General features: G+C 35.1%; 1 protein-coding gene across 14 annotated transcripts in view; it reads left to right on the top strand.

The window, feature by feature from the left end:
* Nucleotides 1–2435: 2435 nt before the first annotated feature.
* The window catches only part of LOC114311675 (transportin-1), a 49598-nt gene continuing 30917 nt past the window's right edge, over nt 2436–21116 (top strand). For 8 of the 14 annotated variants that reach the window (XM_082868218.1, XM_082868215.1, XM_082868217.1 and 5 more), the window contains exons 1-7: nt 2437–2729; nt 5609–5896; nt 16921–17010; nt 17122–17199; nt 17327–17407; nt 18161–18211; nt 18421–18506. In XM_082868218.1, the coding sequence (XP_082724344.1) occupies nt 2553–2729; nt 5609–5896; nt 16921–17010; nt 17122–17199; nt 17327–17407; nt 18161–18211; nt 18421–18506 (851 nt within the window). In that variant the 5' untranslated portion in view covers nt 2437–2552. Of the gene's footprint in view, nt 2730–3742; nt 3835–5608; nt 5897–16920; nt 17011–17121; nt 17200–17326; nt 17408–18160; nt 18212–18420; nt 18507–21116 lie in introns of all 14 variants that reach the window. The other 6 variants (XM_082868224.1, XM_082868223.1, XM_082868221.1 and 3 more) reach the window with 4 other exon arrangements.

Genomic DNA, 21116 nt, shown 5'->3' with positions numbered 1-21116 from the left:
CTTGAAATGCAATAGAATCAAGATGAAATCAAGCCCATTTCAAATTTCAGATATACCCGTCAACCCCATTCATAAATAAAAATCTTTCCAAAAATTAGACCAATTTTAGAAATCAAAACACATTTAAAAATAAAACCCATTTCACATTTAAAAATAACACCCATCAAGCCCATTTTAAATTTTAGAAATCAAAACCGAACAAACCTATTTCAATTTTCAGAAATCAAACCCATCAAACCCATTTTATAAATCAAAACCACTCTAACTACAATAAATTAAAATAGTTTACACCAGAATCATTAATTTTAAAGCAAAACCTAGTGTCATTGAAAGAGGAGAGAGGGCGGCGAGAGGATTGGTGGTCAATGGTTGGAAATTGTTATTGCAATGGTGGTCATCGCAAGAGGAGAGAGATGAAAGAGGACGGCGAAAGGAGAGCATAGGTGGTGAGCCACGGTGTTGTCGCGAGATGAGAGGCAGATGATAAATTGATGAGAGATAGATGAGAAAGAGAGAAGCGTATGAAAAAGGAATGAGTTTTGGACAAAGATGAAAGACAAGAGAGAGAACATTTGGATGGAAAAAAAATTGATCTCAATCGTTTATTTTTGTTTGAGAAGATCTACACCGTTAATACTAAATGTATACGTTTTGAATATTTTTAAAAACTGTCTTGCTTTATTATATAGATTGTTAACTCGTCTTAATGACATTTTTTTTATATTTAATTTTATTTCTAAAACTTTGCCCCTGTTTTTGGCAACATAGTTGGGATTAATTCAACCTATTAAAATAAAATATGTTAAAAAGTCTATGAGATAAAATATCAAATCTAAATCATAATTATTTTATTTTTATGTCTCACAAGTCTACAAAAAAAAAAAAAAAACTAAAAATTCATTATAAACAAAACTTTTTTAATCAGACTAAAATAATAAAAAAAAAATCAGACTAAAAAATTTATACCTAAACAAAATTTTAGGCCTCGTTTGGCAAGTAGTGATTTTAGCCAAAAAATTAAAAAGTCACTAAAAAAATCAAAAAGACAGCAACGTATACAAAAAAGTCAAAGATTTTCTTTCCTCTCTACTTTTTGCATATCTTTTCGTAAAAAACTAAAAAGTCATCCCAAGCATACTAGTTTTTTTATATCATATTTTAATAAAAAAGCCAAAAAGTTATTTAAAAAAAACTTACTTTTAAAAAAGTCAAATTTTTTTTTTTTACATCATGTTAATTATCATTTATTGCATGATATGTACGTGAAACTCTTATTTAGTAATTGTTTGCGATGTGCAATATAAATGCACTTTTTGATTAAAAAAATAGAGAAAAAAAAGTGTATGTTTGAAATAATATTTTAACTTTTTATGAAAATGTGTGTAACTTTTTGACTTTTTTAGTTTATCTCAAATAAGGCCTAACCTTTGCCGTATAACAAAGTTTTTTTTTAAAATTTTTTAAATTTTGATAATTAAATAATTAGGTTAATTTTACAACCACATCGACTAAGTTTTGTTTAAGATGTGCTATATAAGTATATTTTTATTTTTTTTTTCAAATCAAATTATCTCTTTATTTTTTTACATATTTTTTTATAAAAAATAAAAAAATATATTTATTTAAAACATCTCAAATAACCTGTAAACTCTAAACAACCAAATGCATCATATATATATATATATATATATAAAAGAAAAAAAAAAAGAAAAGAAGATAACTAAACAATCCAACGGGACTGACACAATTGGACATAACTCGTGCACTTCGTCAAAAAGTGGGTAGTTTGAGTCTGGCATCTTCTCATCTATTTGTGAATTATACTTAGGCACCGTTTGGAAGATGGTTTCATGCTTTTTTTTTTTATTTTTATTATTTCAGTCATAAAAAATAAAATAAGTTATTTTAATCACAACAAATAAAACATCACATTCAATTCATAATCATTACACTCTTCTCTCACAAAAAAGTCAAAAAATCCTTCATAAACCAAACTTTTTAGCCCAAACTAAAATAGTCAAAAAAATCAAATAGTGAATCTACTTCCCAAATCAACCCTTAATCTTTATTATTATTATGATTGTAATTTATACCAAATAAAAAAACAATAAGAACACTAAATCCAACCATAAATACCACCATTTCCTATCAGTAATGATGGAGATCTTTACAAAACACAATTTTCTAATCTCAAAATAATTTGAATAAGGAAAATGTTTGATAGTCTAAAATTTTGTGGTTTAAATAACTTAAATATATCAAAACGACATCATTTTATACTCAAAATAACATCGTTTCAAGTAATTTGAGTAATTTAAACCACAAAATTTTGAACTATTTAACATTATTAGACACAATCCTTTTAAAAAATTTAAATACATCATTAATCAATACATTAATAATTATTTATATCAGTAATTATTTATATCATTATTAGACACATTCTCGTCGTCGTCACTTCTCTCTCTGCCTCTCTACTTCTGTCTGAATTCTCAACCCCACAAAAATCCTCAATCACTCCTCTTCTTTCTCTCTCCAAAACCTTCACAACAATGGCGGCGACATCTTCGTGGCAGCCCCAGGAAGAAGGGTTCATAGAGATCTGTGGCTTACTCGAAAAACAGATGTCTCCGACTTCCGATAAGTCTCAGATTTTGCAGCAACTCCATCACTACTCTCAGTACCCCGAGTTCAATAACTACCTTGCTTTTATCCTCGCGCGTGCCGAGGTACCACTCCCAATTGTTTGTTTCTTGAGAAAATTGGCGTCATTCTCTTATTGGGTTTGTTGTGTATGGTGTGTTATTGTTCAAGTGTTTGGTATTTTTTTGTTTGAATGGGTTGGGTTGGGTTGGGATTTTTATATGATGCTGTTCGATCGAGTAACGGTTAACACGTGGATAATGTTGATAGAATTGGTTTTGGGTTGGATTCTTCAATTGCCAATGCTTTGCCCAATTTTTCTTCTTGCTCAATTCAGACGTAAAAACAGCTTTTTTTTTTGGGGGATAATTATACAAAGACCGTCCCAACTATTAGCAATTTTATTTTGGTACATTAACAACTATGGAAATCACTGGAATACTATTACACACCCCTTTTGGAGGGGTATAGAGGGGTAAAAGTGATAATTTTTGTAGTTGGGGGATCAAACTATACAGGTTCATATACGAGGGATCAAGTGATATTTGTAATAGTTGAGGGGTATTAATGTAATTAACTTTTTAAAAAAAAATCTTAGTCTATGTTTTTTCTTCTGGTTTTGTTGTTTTGTTGTTTTTTATTAAGGGTTGGGGTTGTCATGTTCGCATCTCAATATGGAAAAATTGTAGGGGTCTGTGGGCCCATCACGAGTCCCATTTAGATGATCCGAATCGTTTGTTTTGTAGGACCCTCAATGTATATCATCCATGAAACAAATTATGTGGATTTGATAATTGTAACTTTTTTATTGTATCATGTTTGTCTCTAAAAAATAGATGGTATATTTTAAAAAATGTATTTGCTATCTATTTTTTCGGAGACAAATACAATAAATTGAAAATGTTACGATTATTGGATTGTACTAATTTTTTTCATGGATGATATACATTGAAAGCCCTACAAAATGAGCGGTTCGGATCATTGAAACGGACTCATGGTGGGTCTTATGAACCCCTCAAGTTCTCTTATGTTGAGATGTGACCTTGAGAATAGCCAAACCCTTTTGTGGATGCTGATTTCTGACTACACTGCCTAGCAGGTACTCAGCTAGAGAGTACCGGCAGAATAGATTAAGTTCGAACAACCTTATCTGCTGGTGGTTCGTCCACCTGGAGGCACTCCGACGATCAAGTCAGTATTCAATTATCTTTTAAAGATAGCAAACAGTGCTTAACTCATTAGTCATAATACAAAAAGTATAGCTTAGACCTATGAGGGTGCCTTACTTTTATAGCCAGTACTAACCTGATCCCTGTAGAAGTCTAGCTTCTCTTGGATTCTGGCTCAATGCTCATCCTGGACTCTCTAATAGATAAAGATAAAGGGCTTGTTTGGTTTGTATTTGAGAAACATGTTTTGAGATAAAAAGTACGAAAATTTGTTTGGTTTGATTTTTTTTCAAAAGATGTTTTGAAAAATTATTTTGAGAGAGAGTTTTGGAAAAAGTGATTGATTTGATGTTTATGAGAGGGAGATTTGTTTGGAAAACTTGTAAACCAAACAAGTTTTGGAAAAAAAATTTGAGAAAATTTGTTTGATTTGATTACTTTTGAAAACTTATTTGTAGAGAATTTTTTCCAAAATTTTTTGAGAAACACAAACCAAACAAGGCCAAACTCTCTAAGAGTTTTATCCTTATCCAGGCTGAGGTCCTCCCCCATTCTAGGATTCTTATAGCTTATCCGTTCATTTCGGATTTCGGTATCTCCGCAGATAACCTCGGCCTAGCCGAGATTACCTTGGCACCATGACCAGGACACGTGGTACCTCGGCTGGCACTTCGGTGTCACCTTGGCCACGTGTTGTTATTCACAAAAATATGCCCCCACACCTTTTATTAATTACACCAAAACCTCTCAACTTTTAGCGCAAATGCCACTTTTCGAAGGGGTGAAAGTGATGATTTTTATAGTTGAGGTGTCAAATTGTCGTGTTTATGGATAAGGCGTAAGATAATATTCCGTGGAAGTGAAGCATTTTTGTAGTTGAGAGGTCAAAATGTTCAGTTCCTAGATTAGTGCTAAGATGATATTATCCTTTTTTTTATTTATTATAATTTTTAATTTTTTTGTTACTGCCTGCCCTTCATCCTTCAATCAAGAAATGATTAACATGTGAATAATATCAATGAAATTGGTTGTTGAATTTCTTTCAACCGTGAATGCTTTGCTCCACTTTTATTCGTGTTTAATTCGGACTTCAATCACATTTCTTTTATTTTGTTTATCTTTTTCTGTTGTAATGTCCCATTTGACAGGTTCTAAACATTGTTATGCCGTTAATTCTCTATATTTATGAACACATGTGGAGATTAGTTCTTCATAATTTCAGAGCAATTTGGGAAAAAAATGTTTTCAACAAGTATAACTTTATTGGAAATAACATTAGTTGTTTACATTAGTTTTATCAGTTGTCATACACTTTCATTTTCAGTTTGAAACATCACGAGTGTATGTAATGGCTTAAATTCATGTTAGGTTTGATCACATGCCTGCAAAACTGTCTTGGCAGACTTGGCTACTTTATTATTTTGTATTCTCTCCTGTTTGTTCTGGTTCATTAGTAGAACCATTCAGTGTTGTCAGTAGTTTGCTCCAATTAGACTGAGAGTTAGACCTTTTTTCTTTCTCTGATTAAGTAATTTACTTCTTTTGTGCCTTCTCATTTTTTTGGGGCCAAATTTTTAAGCAAGAGTAGTAGTCCATACGGTAAATTGTTTTGACAGAAAATGTAAACAATATTTGTTGAAAACTTAAAAGAGTTGTATTCTGGCAGTTACAAGATATCTTCTTGTTTTTATACTGGGAATGTGTTTTGCACACTTTTGTTTCCTCTAATTTTGTTGGTGATTATTTTGCTGTTTTTTCTTCTTGTTTCAAACAAAACTATTGAAAATTTTAAACAGGGAAAACCAATGGAGGTTCGGCAGGCTGCTGGATTGCTTCTGAAGAATAACCTTAGAGCTGCCTTTAAGTCAATGGCTTCTCCATGCCAGCAGTATATAAAATCAGAGTTGCTGCCTTGTTTGGGAGCAGCAGATAGGCATATAAGGTCTACAGCTGGGACCATTATAAGTGAACTTGTTCAGATAGGGGGAGTTTTTGGATGGCCTGAGCTGCTGCATACTCTTGTCCAGTGCTTGGATAGTAACGACTTAAATCACATGGAAGGTGCTATGGATGCTTTGTCCAAGGTATGTCTCGCCTCTGAATAATTGTTAGATTTTTCTCAGTTATTTATTTTTTAAATCTTAATTTTCAATAGTGCATCAATCTTGCTTCTATCATTTGAAAAATAGTCATACTAAAAGAAATGTCTTACTATTTCTTTTGAATTGACACCTTGAGAGAAATTGATTCACACTCTTTGAGTCAACTGGACCACTACACGTGTGTTTTGTGGACTATTTGGAAGAACATAATAGGACTTTTGAGAGAACTGAGTTACCAATTTATAGTTTGAAACTACGTTATACGGACTCTTTGAAATTTTGGAGGTACCTGTATCGACACTACACGACACGGGTACGGGTGCGGGATATGGCTGGGATACGGCTCTTTACAAATGGATACGGCTATGTTCTGCCCTAAATAAAGAAGAAACGAAAGAGGAGAGAGCAAGGAGAGAATCAGGCCTTGTTTGGTTTGTATTTGAGAAACATGTTTTGAGATAAAAAGTACGAAAATTTGTTTGGTTTGATTTTTTTTCAAAAGATGTTTTGAAAAATTATTTTGAGAGAGAGTTTTAGAAAAAGTGATTGATTTGATGTGTATGAGAGAGAGATTTGTTTGGAAAATTTGTAAACCAAACAAGTTTTGGAAAATTTTTTTGGGAAAATTTGTTAGGTTTGATTACTTTTGAAAACTTATTTGTAGAGAATTTTTTCCAAAATTTTTTAAGAAACACAAACCAAACAAGGCCTCAGTCTTCGTCGATCTGGTCTTTTCTGTCTTCTTCGATCTTGTCTCTCGTGTTCTTCTCTGTTGATCTCCTCTTCTTTCTCAGTCGATCTATCTTCTTCTCTTCTCTCTCTCTCTCCCCCTTCCTCCTTTTTAACATATAATAAATAAAATAATTCATTGAATTGTTTAAAAGAAATCTAATTAAATCATATATAATAAAAAAATTAAAAAAATCTATAAAATAAAACATCTATTTTTTATTTTTTATTTATTTTTTATAATTTTTTTATTTATAATATTTATATGTCAATTAAAAACAAAAAAAGAAATTATATAGATAAATTAAAAATATTATCAATACAAATAATACATAAGATAAAAAATAACTATTTAATTCATCTTTATGTAATAAATATATTTTAAAAATAACTATTTAACTTATCCCCGTACCCATATCCACATTTAGATCATATCCATGCATTCTCAATTTTTAGTTTTGAAGTGTCGGACCCCCAAATACGCACCTGCACCCGAGTCCGTGTAACGTAGGTTTGAAAGGATCTTTGTACCTTTCGTAGTTTTTTTTGGATGAGAGACGATTTTCCATTCTTTGTATTGTCTTTTGTCCATTTTATTGGAGTCTTATACATGGATGTTTAGCTTGTTGGATTCAAAGGCTTTTTGGGTGTACAATATGTTCACCCCCCTTTTGGCACTTTTGTTGATAATGCTTTACTTATAAAAAAATAATGTCACATTTACCCTTAATGCACTAAGGTTTAATTATTCAAAGAGGAATCTCCACTTAAAGCTTGAGCATACAAAATTTTAAAATGCTAAAACTAGCTCAAGAACCCATTTTCAAATTTTCAAAAGAGAAACAAAAAGAAATGCAAATAAGAATTATGTAAATTGTGGTAATAATGTATTATTCTATTTTCATCATAAGTAGAACTAGAAGCTACACACTTGATGCATTTGGGATGAAATTAGATGCTAAGAAACATAGATACGGACACGAGACATGGATACGACATGATACAAAGTTACTTTTATTTATGATTTGGTTTTCATCATTATTAGAACTAAGATACACCCTTGATGCATTTGGGATGAAAATTAGATGCTAAGAAGCACAAATACGGACATGAGACACTAATACATAGTTGCATACATCGTACACACTAGCATAAAAATTTTCAAAATATTAGGAAATGGATAGGATGGGGACATGTCAACATATTAATATAATATATATATACATTTGGGGTTAATTACGCAGACACCCGCTCAACTGTCGTTGAAATATCACTTTACTCCCACAACTTCGAAACAATACATTTCAACTCATCAACTATAAAAAAATTGTACAAATACCCTCTTTTGGCAAGTTGATAGTGATGCAATTCTATAGTTGAGGAGTCCAAATGTCTGGTTTTGTAGTTGGGAGATTATGTATTATTCATGGTTATTAAAATTGCGATCCGGACTGTGGGATCATACGATCCTACATTGCTAAAACGATCCAGATCGTTGTAAGATCGGCGTTATAATAGGATCGCAAGTAGGATCATAAATTTTGTGATTTTTCACCTTATTTTTAATATGTATCATTCTAATTTGTATTTTTACTTTATTTTTAATATAAAGTAGGATTTTACGATTCTCGATCTGATCCACGAGACTCGCTCACTAATCCTACCTAGGATCCTGATTTTAACAACATTATTATTCAGTGATAATTGATGAATTAACTCTATATTTTTATGCATGTACATGAAAATATAACAACTTCAATTTTTACGTTACAAACTAGTTTATATTTTATTATATCAAAATTGTAAGAATTATTTTCAACATTTTATATGCTACAAAAGATGTATGAACATAAAGTCTTAATATCTATTTTGAAAAGCTTTATACCTAAACAAATTACAAGTTATAGGCTTTATTTCCAAAAATTAAAAGCCTCAAGTAGGCATAAAGTTACATTGTTTTGATTTTAATTATTGACTTCCGAGTTATTTTATATCCAAATCTATAATGCGTTTCATATGTGTCTAAGTGATGGACACGTGTCTAGTTAGTGTTCGTAGCATGTCCGTTTTTAAAAAGATTTAAAAAGTAATAGGTTACATGTAAATGTGTGCTCGATGTGTGTCAAGGTGTGTCTAATGAGCGTTGATGTTTGACACATGTCAGACATGTACACGACACCTTCTTTGAAGTGCCCGTGGTTCTTTGATTAGATTATAGTGTGCTTTATATATATGTGTGTGCATATTATATGAAATCACTTATCCCCCCCCCCCAAAAAAAAAAAAAAAAAGTAATAGAAAGTAGATTGAAAAAAAACTAATCAACTCAAGCCTTTTTTGGTAGAAGAATCCTTCAATTTGTTTCTTCTTTTTCTTCTTCTTCTTCTTCTTCTTCTTCTTCTCAGTCTTTCTCTTTTGTTGACTTTGACTACCTCTATGTTGCTTTTCCACTTGGGGTTGAGCTCTAATTTTAGGATGTAAATGTGTGTGCTATGAAGCATGGACACCTCTCCAGAGGTTGTGTATAGGTGCCGGACACAGATATGCACCGGACACGATCCGAACATGTGTTGGGCACGTTGGGGCACGTTGAGGATATGCGAGGGACACGTTGAAGACACGCTAGGGACACGTTGAGGACACGTTAGGGACACGCTGAGTGCTATTTTTTTCAAAAAAAATTAAAATTTTTAATTTTTTACTAAAATTGCATACCTAAGATCATCTCCAACGGTGAATCAAATTCATTATCAGATTTGAATTTGGTGAAAATATATCACTTTTATGGCTCCAATGGTTTCACCAAACGAATATCAAATTGAGAATCTACCAAAAGGTTCACTAAAATGAGAAGCGGAGCAGATTTTACCAAAACACTGTGCGTTTACATTGAAAGTGGGCCCACTGGACAACTGGCCGGACGTCCAGCCGGATGTCCTACCAATCGTCCCATGGGTCGTCCCTGCTTCCAAAATCCCCGAAAACCGACTTGCCAAGGAATTCCTAGAGTGCCTGCCAAATGAAGGGTGAGAAGGAGACTCCATTGGACTGTTGTAATTCGGAGTTGGCTACATTGTTGAGGACTTGTCGCCATCTTGCGAGTCTTTGGAAATTGAAATTTTAGAGAGTGAAGATTTATGATACCCAAAAAGTTAACAAATTTTGAAAAGATTTATGATACCCAAAAAATTTTAAACTGAACATTGAAATTTTAGAGAGTGAAGAGAATAAATTGGCAGTGAAATTGGGCAAAGAGGAAGAGATACAAAATAACAGTCCAACACTCGGTTTTTTTGCAGAATCAGAGACAGAATTGAAGCAACTAACTAAATGCAGTTGATGAAGAATGTAATGAACAAACTATCAAAGAAACTACAAAACCCACTACTTGAATTACATATAAAATGATAGAAACATGTAATACAACCCAAATCTTTAGAAAAGAAAACAGAATTCAGAACTTGGCTTGAATAAACCTGGAACCAAAACAACAATTCACCTCGATATCTCTCTCTCTAGAATGTGTAATGGGCAAGAAAGAGAAAGGGGTTTATGGGTTACTTTCGAAAGGGGTGTATATTTCGAGGAATTCGTCGACAAGTCGGTTTTGATGGAGTTGTTTTTAGAGGTGTGTTTGATTCAAATCATGATATGAATCAAAAGATGTACGCTAGTTGTTTGATGAATTGCTCGAACCAAATGAAAGGAAAAAAAAAAAATTCGCTTGTCCGGTCGACCAGCCTGTCGTCCCGCCGGATGTCCCTTGTCTTTTGATGAAAACTGCTGGAAATTTGTGTTAATGCATATAATAAGATAGTGGCATGTATATAATATGATAGTGGTGTTGGTGGTAGATAGTGGCATGTATATAATATGATAGTGGTGTTGGTGGTAGATAGTGGCATATATAGAATATGATAGTGGTGTTGGTGGCAATGTATATAATATGATAGTGGTAGATAGTGGTAATATATAATATGTAAGTGGCATATAATGGGTTATAATGATGTTTGTAATATCTCCTATATAAGGAGTGTCATTTGGTCTTGTAAGATAAGAAGTTTTGAATATAACAGAAATATATTCCTTCTTCCTCATATTTTCGGAGTTCTTCTTCCTCATATTTTCTAAGTTGGTATCAGAGCAACAAAAAACACAGCAGCCCTAAAACCGTCATAGCCATGTCGGAAGTCACGTCCGAAACCACTTCAACCCCTGCCGCTGCCATTCCGGTGAAAACGTCCAACTCTCACTCTGTCCAAATCACCACCATCCGCCTAAATGGTGATAATTTTCTCCGCTGGTCACAATCTGTCCGGATGTATATCCGTGGGCAAGGAAAGATCGGTTACATCACTGGTGACAAGAAGGCTCCTGCTGTTAATGATCCGCTGTTCGACAGTTGGGACGCTGAAAACTCCATGGTTATGACATGGTTGGTCAATTCCATGAAGGAGGATATAAGCTCTAATTACATGTGCTATACTACTGCACAAGAATTGTGGGATAATGTTAGTCAGATGTATTCTGACCTAGGAAATCAATCTCAAGTTTTCGAATTAACTTTGAAGTTGGGAGAGATTCGTCAAGGAGATGATTCCGTCACCAAATATTTCAATTCGTTGAAAAGGTTGTGGCAGGATCTTGACATCTTCAACACATACGAATGGAAATCGGTTGACGACTGCAACCACCACAAGAAAACTGTGGAAGACAGCCGTATTTACAAGTTTCTTGCCGGCCTCAACATTGAGTTCGATGAAGTGCGAGGAAGAATTATTGGCAGACCTCCTCTCCCATCCATTGGCGAAGTATTTGCTGAAGTCAGAAGGGAAGAGAGCCGAAGGAGCGTCATGCTTAAGAAAAAAGGTACTGGTGAATCAATTGAAATTTCTGCTTTAATTAGCGATGCTGCGGCCAACAAGGCTGCAAATTACCAGCACAGGTTTGATGATAAGCCACGGGTCTGGTGTGATTTTTGCAACAAGCCTCGCCATACACGCGAAACGTGTTGGAAGATCCATGGCAAACCTGTCAACTGGAAAAGCAGCAAACAAGGAGAGAAGAATCGTGGCTTTCCTACCGCTAATGAAGCCGATTTAGGTCCCTTCAACAAAGAGCAGATTGATCAACTCTTAAAGCTGATAAAATCCAACTCTTCATCCGGTACTCCTAGTGTTTTGTTGGCACAAACAGGTAGAAATCCTAAAGCCTTCTCTTGCCTAAACTTCTCTCCGTGGATCATAGATTCCGGTGCCTCCGATCACATGACTAGTTTTTCCCATTTATTTAGTACCTATTTCCCTTGTTCTGGTCATGACAAAATCAGAATAGCCGATGGTAGTTTTTCACCTATTGCAGGAAAAGGATTTATTAAACTAACTGAGAAAATTAATCTCAATGTTGTTCTTCACGTCCCCAACTTAGCCTGTAATCTTTTGTCTGCCAGTAAACTATCTAAGGATTCTAATTGTCGTGTTACATTTTTTGAATCCCATTGTGAATTTCAGGACCAGAACTCGGGGATGATGATTGGGCGTGCTAGGATGCTTGAAGGTCTTTACTACTTTGATGAAGTACCTGTTAGTAATAAAAAAGCTCAGAGCTTTAATAGTACTAGTTCAATCTCTGTTCGAGAAAAAATAATGCTATGGCACTATAGGCTAGGACATCCTAGTTTTCTTTATCTGAAACATTTATTTCCAGAATTATTTAAAGGGATTGATTGTTCTTCTTTTCATTGTGAAAGTTGCATTTTTGCAAAATTTCATCGCTCTACTTATTTGCCAAAACCTTACCAGGCTTCCAAACCTTTTTATTTGATTCATAGTGATGTTTGGGGCCCTTCTAAAATCACTACTCTTTCTGGTAAAAGATGGTTTGTTACATTTATTGATGACCATACCCGCTTATGTTGGATTTATTTGATGAATAAAAAATCTGACGTGAAAAATTTATTCACAAATTTTTACAATATGATTGAAAACCAATTTCAAACCAAAATTGGTATTTTACATTCTGATAATGGAACAGAATATTTCAATGAGCAGTTGGGTGAGTTTTTGGAAAAAAGGGGATTTTTCATCAATCTACATGTCGGGATACCCCTCAACAAAATGGCATTGCAGAACGAAAAAATAAACATCTACTTGAAGTAGCACGTGCTATAATGTTTTACATGCATGTTCCTAAATATTTATGGGGTGAAGCAATTTTAACAGCCTCTTATTTGATAAACAGGATGCCTACAAAGGTGTTAACATACAAAACACCTTTTGATTGTCTCAAAACTTTTTTTCCTGACACGAGGTTATTTTCTGATTTACCCGCCAAAGTTTTTGGATGTACTGCCTATGTTCATGTTCCCAGTCAATTTCGTTCAAAACTTGACCCCCGTGCTATAAAATGTGTTTTTTTGGGTTATTCCTCAAACAAAAAGGGGTATAAGTGTTTCGATCCTCAAACCAAGAAATTTCATGTGAGTATGGATGTGTCATTTGTGGAAACAAAATCCTATTTCCCCAACACTTCTCTTCAGGGGGAGACAAGTGGAGTAGAAGATCGTTTTTGGGATATTTCTATCCCGCTCCCCAATGTCATTTATCCTACACAAAAATCACATCTGTCTGATAATGATCACTTAGGAGAACCAAGTTCTATGGTGCCTAGTCAAGAAGATTCTTGTTTAGGGGGAGAAGTACTACAAAATGATCTAAATCCTGAGCTTCAGGTTTATACTAGGAAGCGATTTCATCTGAGCAATAATGACCCGAATGTCCATCCTAATGACCCGAATGTCCACCCGAGTTCTGGCATCGAAATTTTAGGTAATCCTATTCCTTCTGTTTCCGACCTTGATGTTCCTATAGCAATTAGGAAAGGTGTCCGAAATTGCATTAAACATCCTATTGCAAATTACCTCTCCTATCAAAGACTGTCTAAAAACCATAGAGCTTTCACATCTAGGATTTCACACTTGTTTGTTCCAAGGAATATACAGGAAGCATTGGATGATCCGAATTGAAAATTAGCAGTCATGGAGGAGATGAATGCTTTAAGGAGAAGTGGTACTTGGGAGATAGTTGATCTACCCAAAGACAAGAAAACAGTTGGGTGTAAATGGGTGTTTACGATAAAATGTAACGCAGATGGAAGCGTTGAGAGATACAAGGCGAGACTGGTGGCTAAAGGCTTCACTCAAACTTATGGGATCGACTATCAGGAGACGTTTGCTCCTGTTGCTAAAATAAATTCCATCAGAGTACTGTTATCTCTTGCAGTAAATTCAGATTGGCCTCTACATCAACTTGACATTAAAAATGCATTTCTCAATGGTGATCTTGAAGAGGAGGTGTTCATGAGCCTATCGTCGGGATTTGAGCAGAGACTTGGAAGCGACAGAGTATGCAGATTGAACAAGTCATTATACGGACTCAAACAATCACCAAGAGCGTGGTTTGAACGCTTTGGGAAGGCAGTTATCAGTTGTGGCTTCTCGCAGAGTCAAGCAGATCACACAATATTTTATAAACATTCAAAAAACAGTAAAATTGCAATTTTGATTGTTTATGTTGATGACATCATTTTAACTGGTAATGATGAAGCAGAGTTAGCAGCCCTCAAAGAGAAACTCGCAAAAGAATTTCACATTAAGGATCTGGGAGCCCTCAAGTATTTCCTCGGAATGGAATTTGCAAGATCCAAGGAAGGTATATTCGTTAATCAGAGAAAATATGTTCTTGATCTCCTTGGAGAAACAGGTATGCTTGGTTGTAAGATGGTGGAGACTCCGATCGAGCCTAACTTGAAGTTACAAGCTGTTAAGGCTGAAGAAGTCAAAGAGAGGGAACAATATCAGCGACTTGTAGGGAAATTGATTTACTTGTCTCATACGCGGCCTGATATTGCCTTTGCAGTCAGCATGGTAAGTCAGTTCATGCACTCACCAGGGGCAGAGCACTTTGAGGCCGTTTATAAGATCTTAAGATATTTGAAAGGAACTCCAGGGAGAGGCTTACTGTTCAAGAAACATGGACATCTTCAAGTTGAAGTATACACAGATGCAGACTGGGCAGGAAGTGTTACAGACAGGAGATCAACATCCGGATACTGCTCCTTTGTAGGTGGGAACCTAGTTACACGGCGGAGTAAAAAACAGAATGTGGTAGCTAGAAGTAGTGCAGAAGCAGAGTTCAGAGCTGTTGCCCATAGAATCTGTGAAGTAATGTGGATTAAAAGAATTCTTGAAGAATTAAAGTTTTCTCACCCGACACCTATGAAGGTCTATTGTGACAACAAAGCAGCTATATCTATAGTTTATAATCCAGTTCTACATGATCGCACAAAACATATAGAAGTGGATAAACATTTCATCAAGGAGAAAATCAATGCTGGCATAATCTGTATGACCTACCTTCCAACAGGTGAACAATTAGCTGATGTGCTAACGAAGGGACTACACAAGAAGCAATTTGATAAGCTGACTAGCAAGCTGGCTATGGAAGATATCTTCAAACCAGCTTGAGGGGGAGTGCTGGAAATTTGTGTTAATGTATATAATAAGATAGGGGCATGTATATAATATGATAGTGGTGTTGGAGGTAGATAGTGGCATGTATATAATATGATAGTGGTGTTGGTGGTAGATAGTGGCATGTATAGAATATGATAATGGTGTTGGTGGCAATGTATATAAGATGATAGGGTAGATAGTGGTAATATATAATATGTAAGTGGCATATAATGGGTTATAATGATGTTTGTAATATCTCCTATATAAGGAGTGTCATTTGGTCTTGTAAGATAAGAAGTTTTGAATATAACAGAAATATATTCCTTCTTCCTCATATTTTCGGAGTTCTTCTTCCTCATATTTTCTAAGTTCCATTGGAGCCGCTCGTATCAGATCGAGAAACTTGCCTTTTTTTTTTAAAATTAAATTTGGTGAAAAAATAGCTGAATCGTTGGAAATGCTCTAAGACCATTGCATTAGATTTGTCATCAGATTTGAATTTGTTGAAAAAAGTCACTTTTTCTCTCTCCAATGGTTTCACCAAACTGATATCAAACTGAGAACGGAGCAAAAGTTTCATCAAACTGAGAACCTGCGTGAGATTTCACCATTTCACTGTGCATTTATGTTGGTGGTGGATGTTCGGCCGGTTGACCCACCAGTCGACCGGCATTGCTTCAATCTGCTTCATACATAACTGGTGCTTCATACATAACTGGTTTGTATTGGGTAACTTCTTGGGTCCACTTTCTATGCTCTCACTACTTCACAATCTCTTTCTCTCTTCGATCTCATACCCATCTCCATCATCGTTATCATCATCATCTCTCACTCTCTCTCTCTTACCTGTTATAACTGAAAAAAACCCAGACCAGACTCTCTACTATCTTCTCACAGATCCAGCTCACCACCCATATCTTTGTCTCTTGTTTGTGTTCAAATATAGGTATGTATGTTGGAGGATTCAAATTTCTAATCAAACCCATGATTCCAGTGGATTTCTTGTGCTATTTGTTATTTGCAATTTTGTTTTGGGTTTGTTCTGTTTCATTTGTTTGCAGTTTCTGTGTGAATTCCAGTGGATTTTCAGTGATGGTTGGAAGTGGTTGGTACATGGATAATGTGTTTATATCAGGTTTTGAAGGAAATCATTATTGGAGGCAACCAAAAATGGAAAATATGTAATGGAGGGAAAAAGAAATAATAAACGTATTGGGAACAGAAAGGGAGGGGAAAAAAAAAAAATTGAGTTGCCTACCCGGTCGACCGGCTGGTCGTCCCATTGGACGTCCCCTTTGTTTTGATGCACGCTAGTGAACGGTTGGAGTTGTCGTATTAAATTGAGAAAATTACCTTTTTTTTACTCAAATTTGGTGAAAATTTACTGAACCGTTGGAGATGCTCTAAGGTTGATAAATTTGATAAAATTAAATATTTGACATAAAATAAATATTAAATATTTAAAAATATATATAATAAAAATATATTTTGAACATGTCCCCGACGTGTTGTGTCCTGCATTTTTTGAGAATTTATGTGTCCATGTCATGTCAGGTGTCCGTACTTCTTAGTGTGTGTGTGCTTGTGAATTTGTTTATTCTTTATCATTACTCTTATCTTATGTTTGTAATTCCTGGAGTTGGTGACAGTGAGTAATCATTGTAATTGCTCTTGAACAAAATCTACATTCTTGCAAGGACAATAGTAGCTTCTTCTTCTTCTATAAATGTTTCTCTTTAATGCATGGATGATGTGTGCAACGCAGATTTGTGAGGATATACCTCAAGTGCTTGATTCAGAGATGCCTGGATTAACTGAGCGACCCATTAATGTATTCCTTCCTAGATTACTTCAGGTGACAGAATTATTTCCTTTGTCAGAGTTGCATGGTTATAATTCCAAAGTTTGCTTTAGGATTTGAGCTCCTCTTTTCTTTTATATTGCGACATGGTTTTTCTCCAAGCAGTTTTTTCAGTCTTCACATGCCTCACTGAGGAAGCTTTCATTGGGTTCTGTAAATCAATTCATTATGTTGATGCCCCAAGTGAGTACAACTGTTGTTATTTATTTATGTACTAATTTTTTCTGTATTAAATCCATGTTCTCATGGGACCTAATCAAAGTGTTGTTGGAGGATTTGTTACTCATTATGAAGTGTTATCTGCTTGCAGGTTTTATATTTGTCCATGGATAAATATCTGCAAGGTTTGTTCATTCTTGCAAATGACCCTGCTGCAGATGTGCGGAAATTGGTAAGTTGTTTATCCAATTGGCATCAACTAATTGTTGTTGTTGTTGTTGCCGCCACTGCTGCTGCTGTGACTATTGTGATTATTATTGATAAAGTATTACTAATTTACTGCTGTGAATATTATTAAAACCCTTCCTTTTATGGTTTACACCAAAGTATTGGGTAATTATAGCTTGCTTTCTTGTGCAACAATTCATTTGGATCCATTTGTCCGAGCAGGTGTCTGGTCATTTCTTATTGTTTGCCTGCCTACTTGTATGCTACTTGCCTACAATAAAATTAGTTGAAAATAACATGCATTATGCATTATGAACTGTTTAATTGAAAAACCGAATAAAGTGTTAGTATGTAGAAACCCCTTTTGGTATTTGTTCCTTGGTGCCTGGTGGTTACGTTGGTGTAAAGTAATTATATATCATGATTTGAGTCCTTGGACACATGAGACTTTATATTTCATTTTTCATTTTTCATTTTTTTTTTTCTGGTTGGGTAGTGAAGGTGGGGGGTAGGCATTGCTATTTGTATTTGATATTGAAGCACCACAACATCTGGACGACCGGACTGTTTGTCTATCTTTCTTTCTTTCTTTCTTCTTTTTTTTTGTGCTTTTGCTTGCTTCAAAGGTTGTATTGTGTTCAAGAGTTTCCATATTTGAGCTTCTTCGTTATTCTGCAATGTGGAATGTTATCGAAATCTGTTTTGTTTTATGTAAGACTTTGCAGGGATTTCATCTATTTGTCGCTTTCATGTATAGGTGTGTGCAGCATTCGTTCAGTTAATTGAAGTTCGTCCAGCTTTCTTGGAGGTGGGAAATTGTCCTGCTTTATATGAAGTCTTCCTTGCTGATACCCTTTCACTTGTTTTCATTTCTTTCGATTGTTGAAGCTAAAAATTGAATTAATACAATTCACTTCTTTGATTTTACATCTTACCTACTACATTACACTATCTGCTCCCATCTCTTCCTCATTTATTTGTTTGTTGTTCCTGATGTGATATATATATCGTATACAGCCACATCTGAGGAATGTAATTGAATATATGTTGCAAGTCAACAAGGACCCTGACGATGAGGTCTCCCTTGAAGCCTGTGAATTTTGGTAATGCTCCATTTTGTGAACTCTATTTCTAAATGATGTCATACAATTCTGTGTATGTAAGAGTGGTGGAACATGTTTAGGTGCTCCATATTTCTTTTATTAATTAGTTTATTGGTAGCTGGCTGGCTTATGCTCAATTTATATTGGTCCCCTCAGATGGTCAATTACAAAGTCTACTCACTTATGTTTATCATGACTTTGTCTAAAGTGAGATTATGGAGAGATCTGGAAATTATTTTGATAGGCAGCTCATCCTGCGTCTTAGATGATTGATTCCAATATGTAATATGAATTGGTTATAAAGCTGATAGTTATTTTATTTGAATATCATTTGGGAAGATATATTCTGAGGAAATAATGGAAATATTATTTTGCTGTGGCAGTGTGCTGCAGCTGTAATGGCTATCATAATTGTTTTGTATACTGATATGATGAATTGACAAGTGGATATCTGTATGTATACATAGAGATACTCCTTTTTCTTAGAAGATGCGAATTCCCTTTTGGTCATGTTCCTCCCTTCTTCTCCTCCTTTATTTAATTATATATTTATTCATTTTTTTACTTTTGTAAATTGTTCTTTGTCATGTTTCTGTATCAAGGTAAGGCTTTTAGTTGGTTGTGTACTAGAGGATAGAGATACTCCTTTTTCTTAGAAGATGCGAATTCCCGTTTGGTCATGTTCCTCCCTTCTCCTCCTTTATTTAATTATATATGTATTAATTTTTTTACTTTTGTAAATTGTTCCTTGTCGTGTTTCTGTATCAAGGTAAGGCTTTTAGATGGTTGTGTACTAGAGGTTAGCTCATGGTTATGCATGCTTCTTAGCTCAATGATCTGAATTGTTCATCTACTACGGCCCACTGAGCCAACCATCAATGTGAAAAAAATCAGGTTGATTGGACATTAGTAGCTATATGATTAGATCACATTTATCTTAAAAAATGGATGACAAGTGTTATTTTGAGAATAGACCGTCCATTTTCTTTAAGGCAAATGTGATCCGATTATGTGGCTACTGATGCTTAGTCATCTTTTGTTTGTTTGTTTGTTTTTGTGTGTGTGCATAGATGCTCTGCTCAGGAGGCCCTAAAAGATGATTTGTTCGAATCATCGAGATAAGTCCCAAGCCAAGATGGATCTACTGGGGCCCAACAAACACCTCTCTAGTTGGCTTCCCAATTGGAGAGAATCCATTCCCTAAGTTTGAGGAATTTTTATGAGGTGTGATGTTAGAGAGGAACCTTGTTAATAGACACCAAGTTCACGAATGGTTTGAGACAAGAGATTAAGGGAGAGGGCAATTTGCGCATCTCTAACTCATTGAAAGAAGCTTATCATAAGGTTTTAGGGATAAAAAGTGTCATCATTGTCATGATAAGGGGCATATTTCTTCTTGGCATTGCGTCGTACTTCGAACATTGATAATGAGTTGGAGGAATATGTAGGAGAGGATATTGACCAGGTAAGTTGACCCTTTGGAGGACCTTTTAGAGTGTGAGAAAGTGGATGTTCAAGATAATTTGGGGAATGGGTATTTACCCACATAAGGTATGAAGATTGAAACTGTAACAGTATTTTCGATACATTCGTAAAATACAGGGATAAGGTGTGTAAGGTTCGTAATTGATGGTGAGCGTACCATGAATGTGGTCGTCAAACAAATTTTTGGTAAGTTGAAGTTGTAGCCTGAGGAACATTCCTAACCATTTAGGGTTTGTTTGGGTGTATAAGACTTTGTTACATGTCACAGAAGGGTGACTATTTTGAGAGTATTTTGTGGGATGTCCTGCTCATGGATGTTGCACAAGTGTTCTTGTCACCCTTGGTTTTATGATAAATTGTACTTATTATGTGAGAGAGAATAACTGTGTTTAATTATGGCGGTAAGACTATAATGTTAAAACCTTAAAATCCACCAAGAAGTGTAACAGTGCAAATCACAAGTCTTCTTCTTGGGCATTGAACACACTAAACCTATTGTTAAGGAATCAGGGAGTTCACAAGTGAACAACAATACCAGTCCAATCCATTAGGGAGAAACTTTAGAGTACATAGACACCATGTCAAGGCCTAACATACATTATTTGAAACTCATACCCACTTAAAAACTTAAGTCTGTTAAAACCTATCACCTACTTCACCCACTTAAACCTACTCCACTAAACCTAACCCACTACACCACTACCACCTCACCTACTCCACTAAACCTAACCCACTACACCACTACCACCTCCACTTCACCTACTCCTTACCTACTACACACTCACCCTCTTCTATATATAGGAATCATGAATCATTGTAATCAATATAACAAATATCAATCAATAAAACATCAATTCTTACATGGTATCAGAGCAAGTTTAGAACCTAGTATTTTTTGCTTCACCGGCGGGCGGCAACCTCACCTTAGCCGTCCGCCGGACCTCAACCTACTCCACTAGAATTTTCTACACATACCTTGAAATTTCTTCGAGTCCACCACCTTCAATAAACCCAACTGAGACTACTCTGGCCTCACGAGGATCTGTCTCTCGTGAAACAATCTGTTGGAGAGCAAGAATTGACAAAGAGGCTGCAAGAATTGGGTCTCTAGTCATATGTGGGGCT

This window comes from Camellia sinensis, chromosome 5 (assembly GCF_055761805.1).
Source record: "Camellia sinensis isolate YWXY chromosome 5, ASM5576180v1, whole genome shotgun sequence".
NCBI classification, from domain to species: domain Eukaryota; kingdom Viridiplantae; phylum Streptophyta; class Magnoliopsida; order Ericales; family Theaceae; genus Camellia; species Camellia sinensis.
Note: the sequence above shows the minus strand (reverse complement) of the source record. Positions and strands in the feature narration are given on the sequence as shown.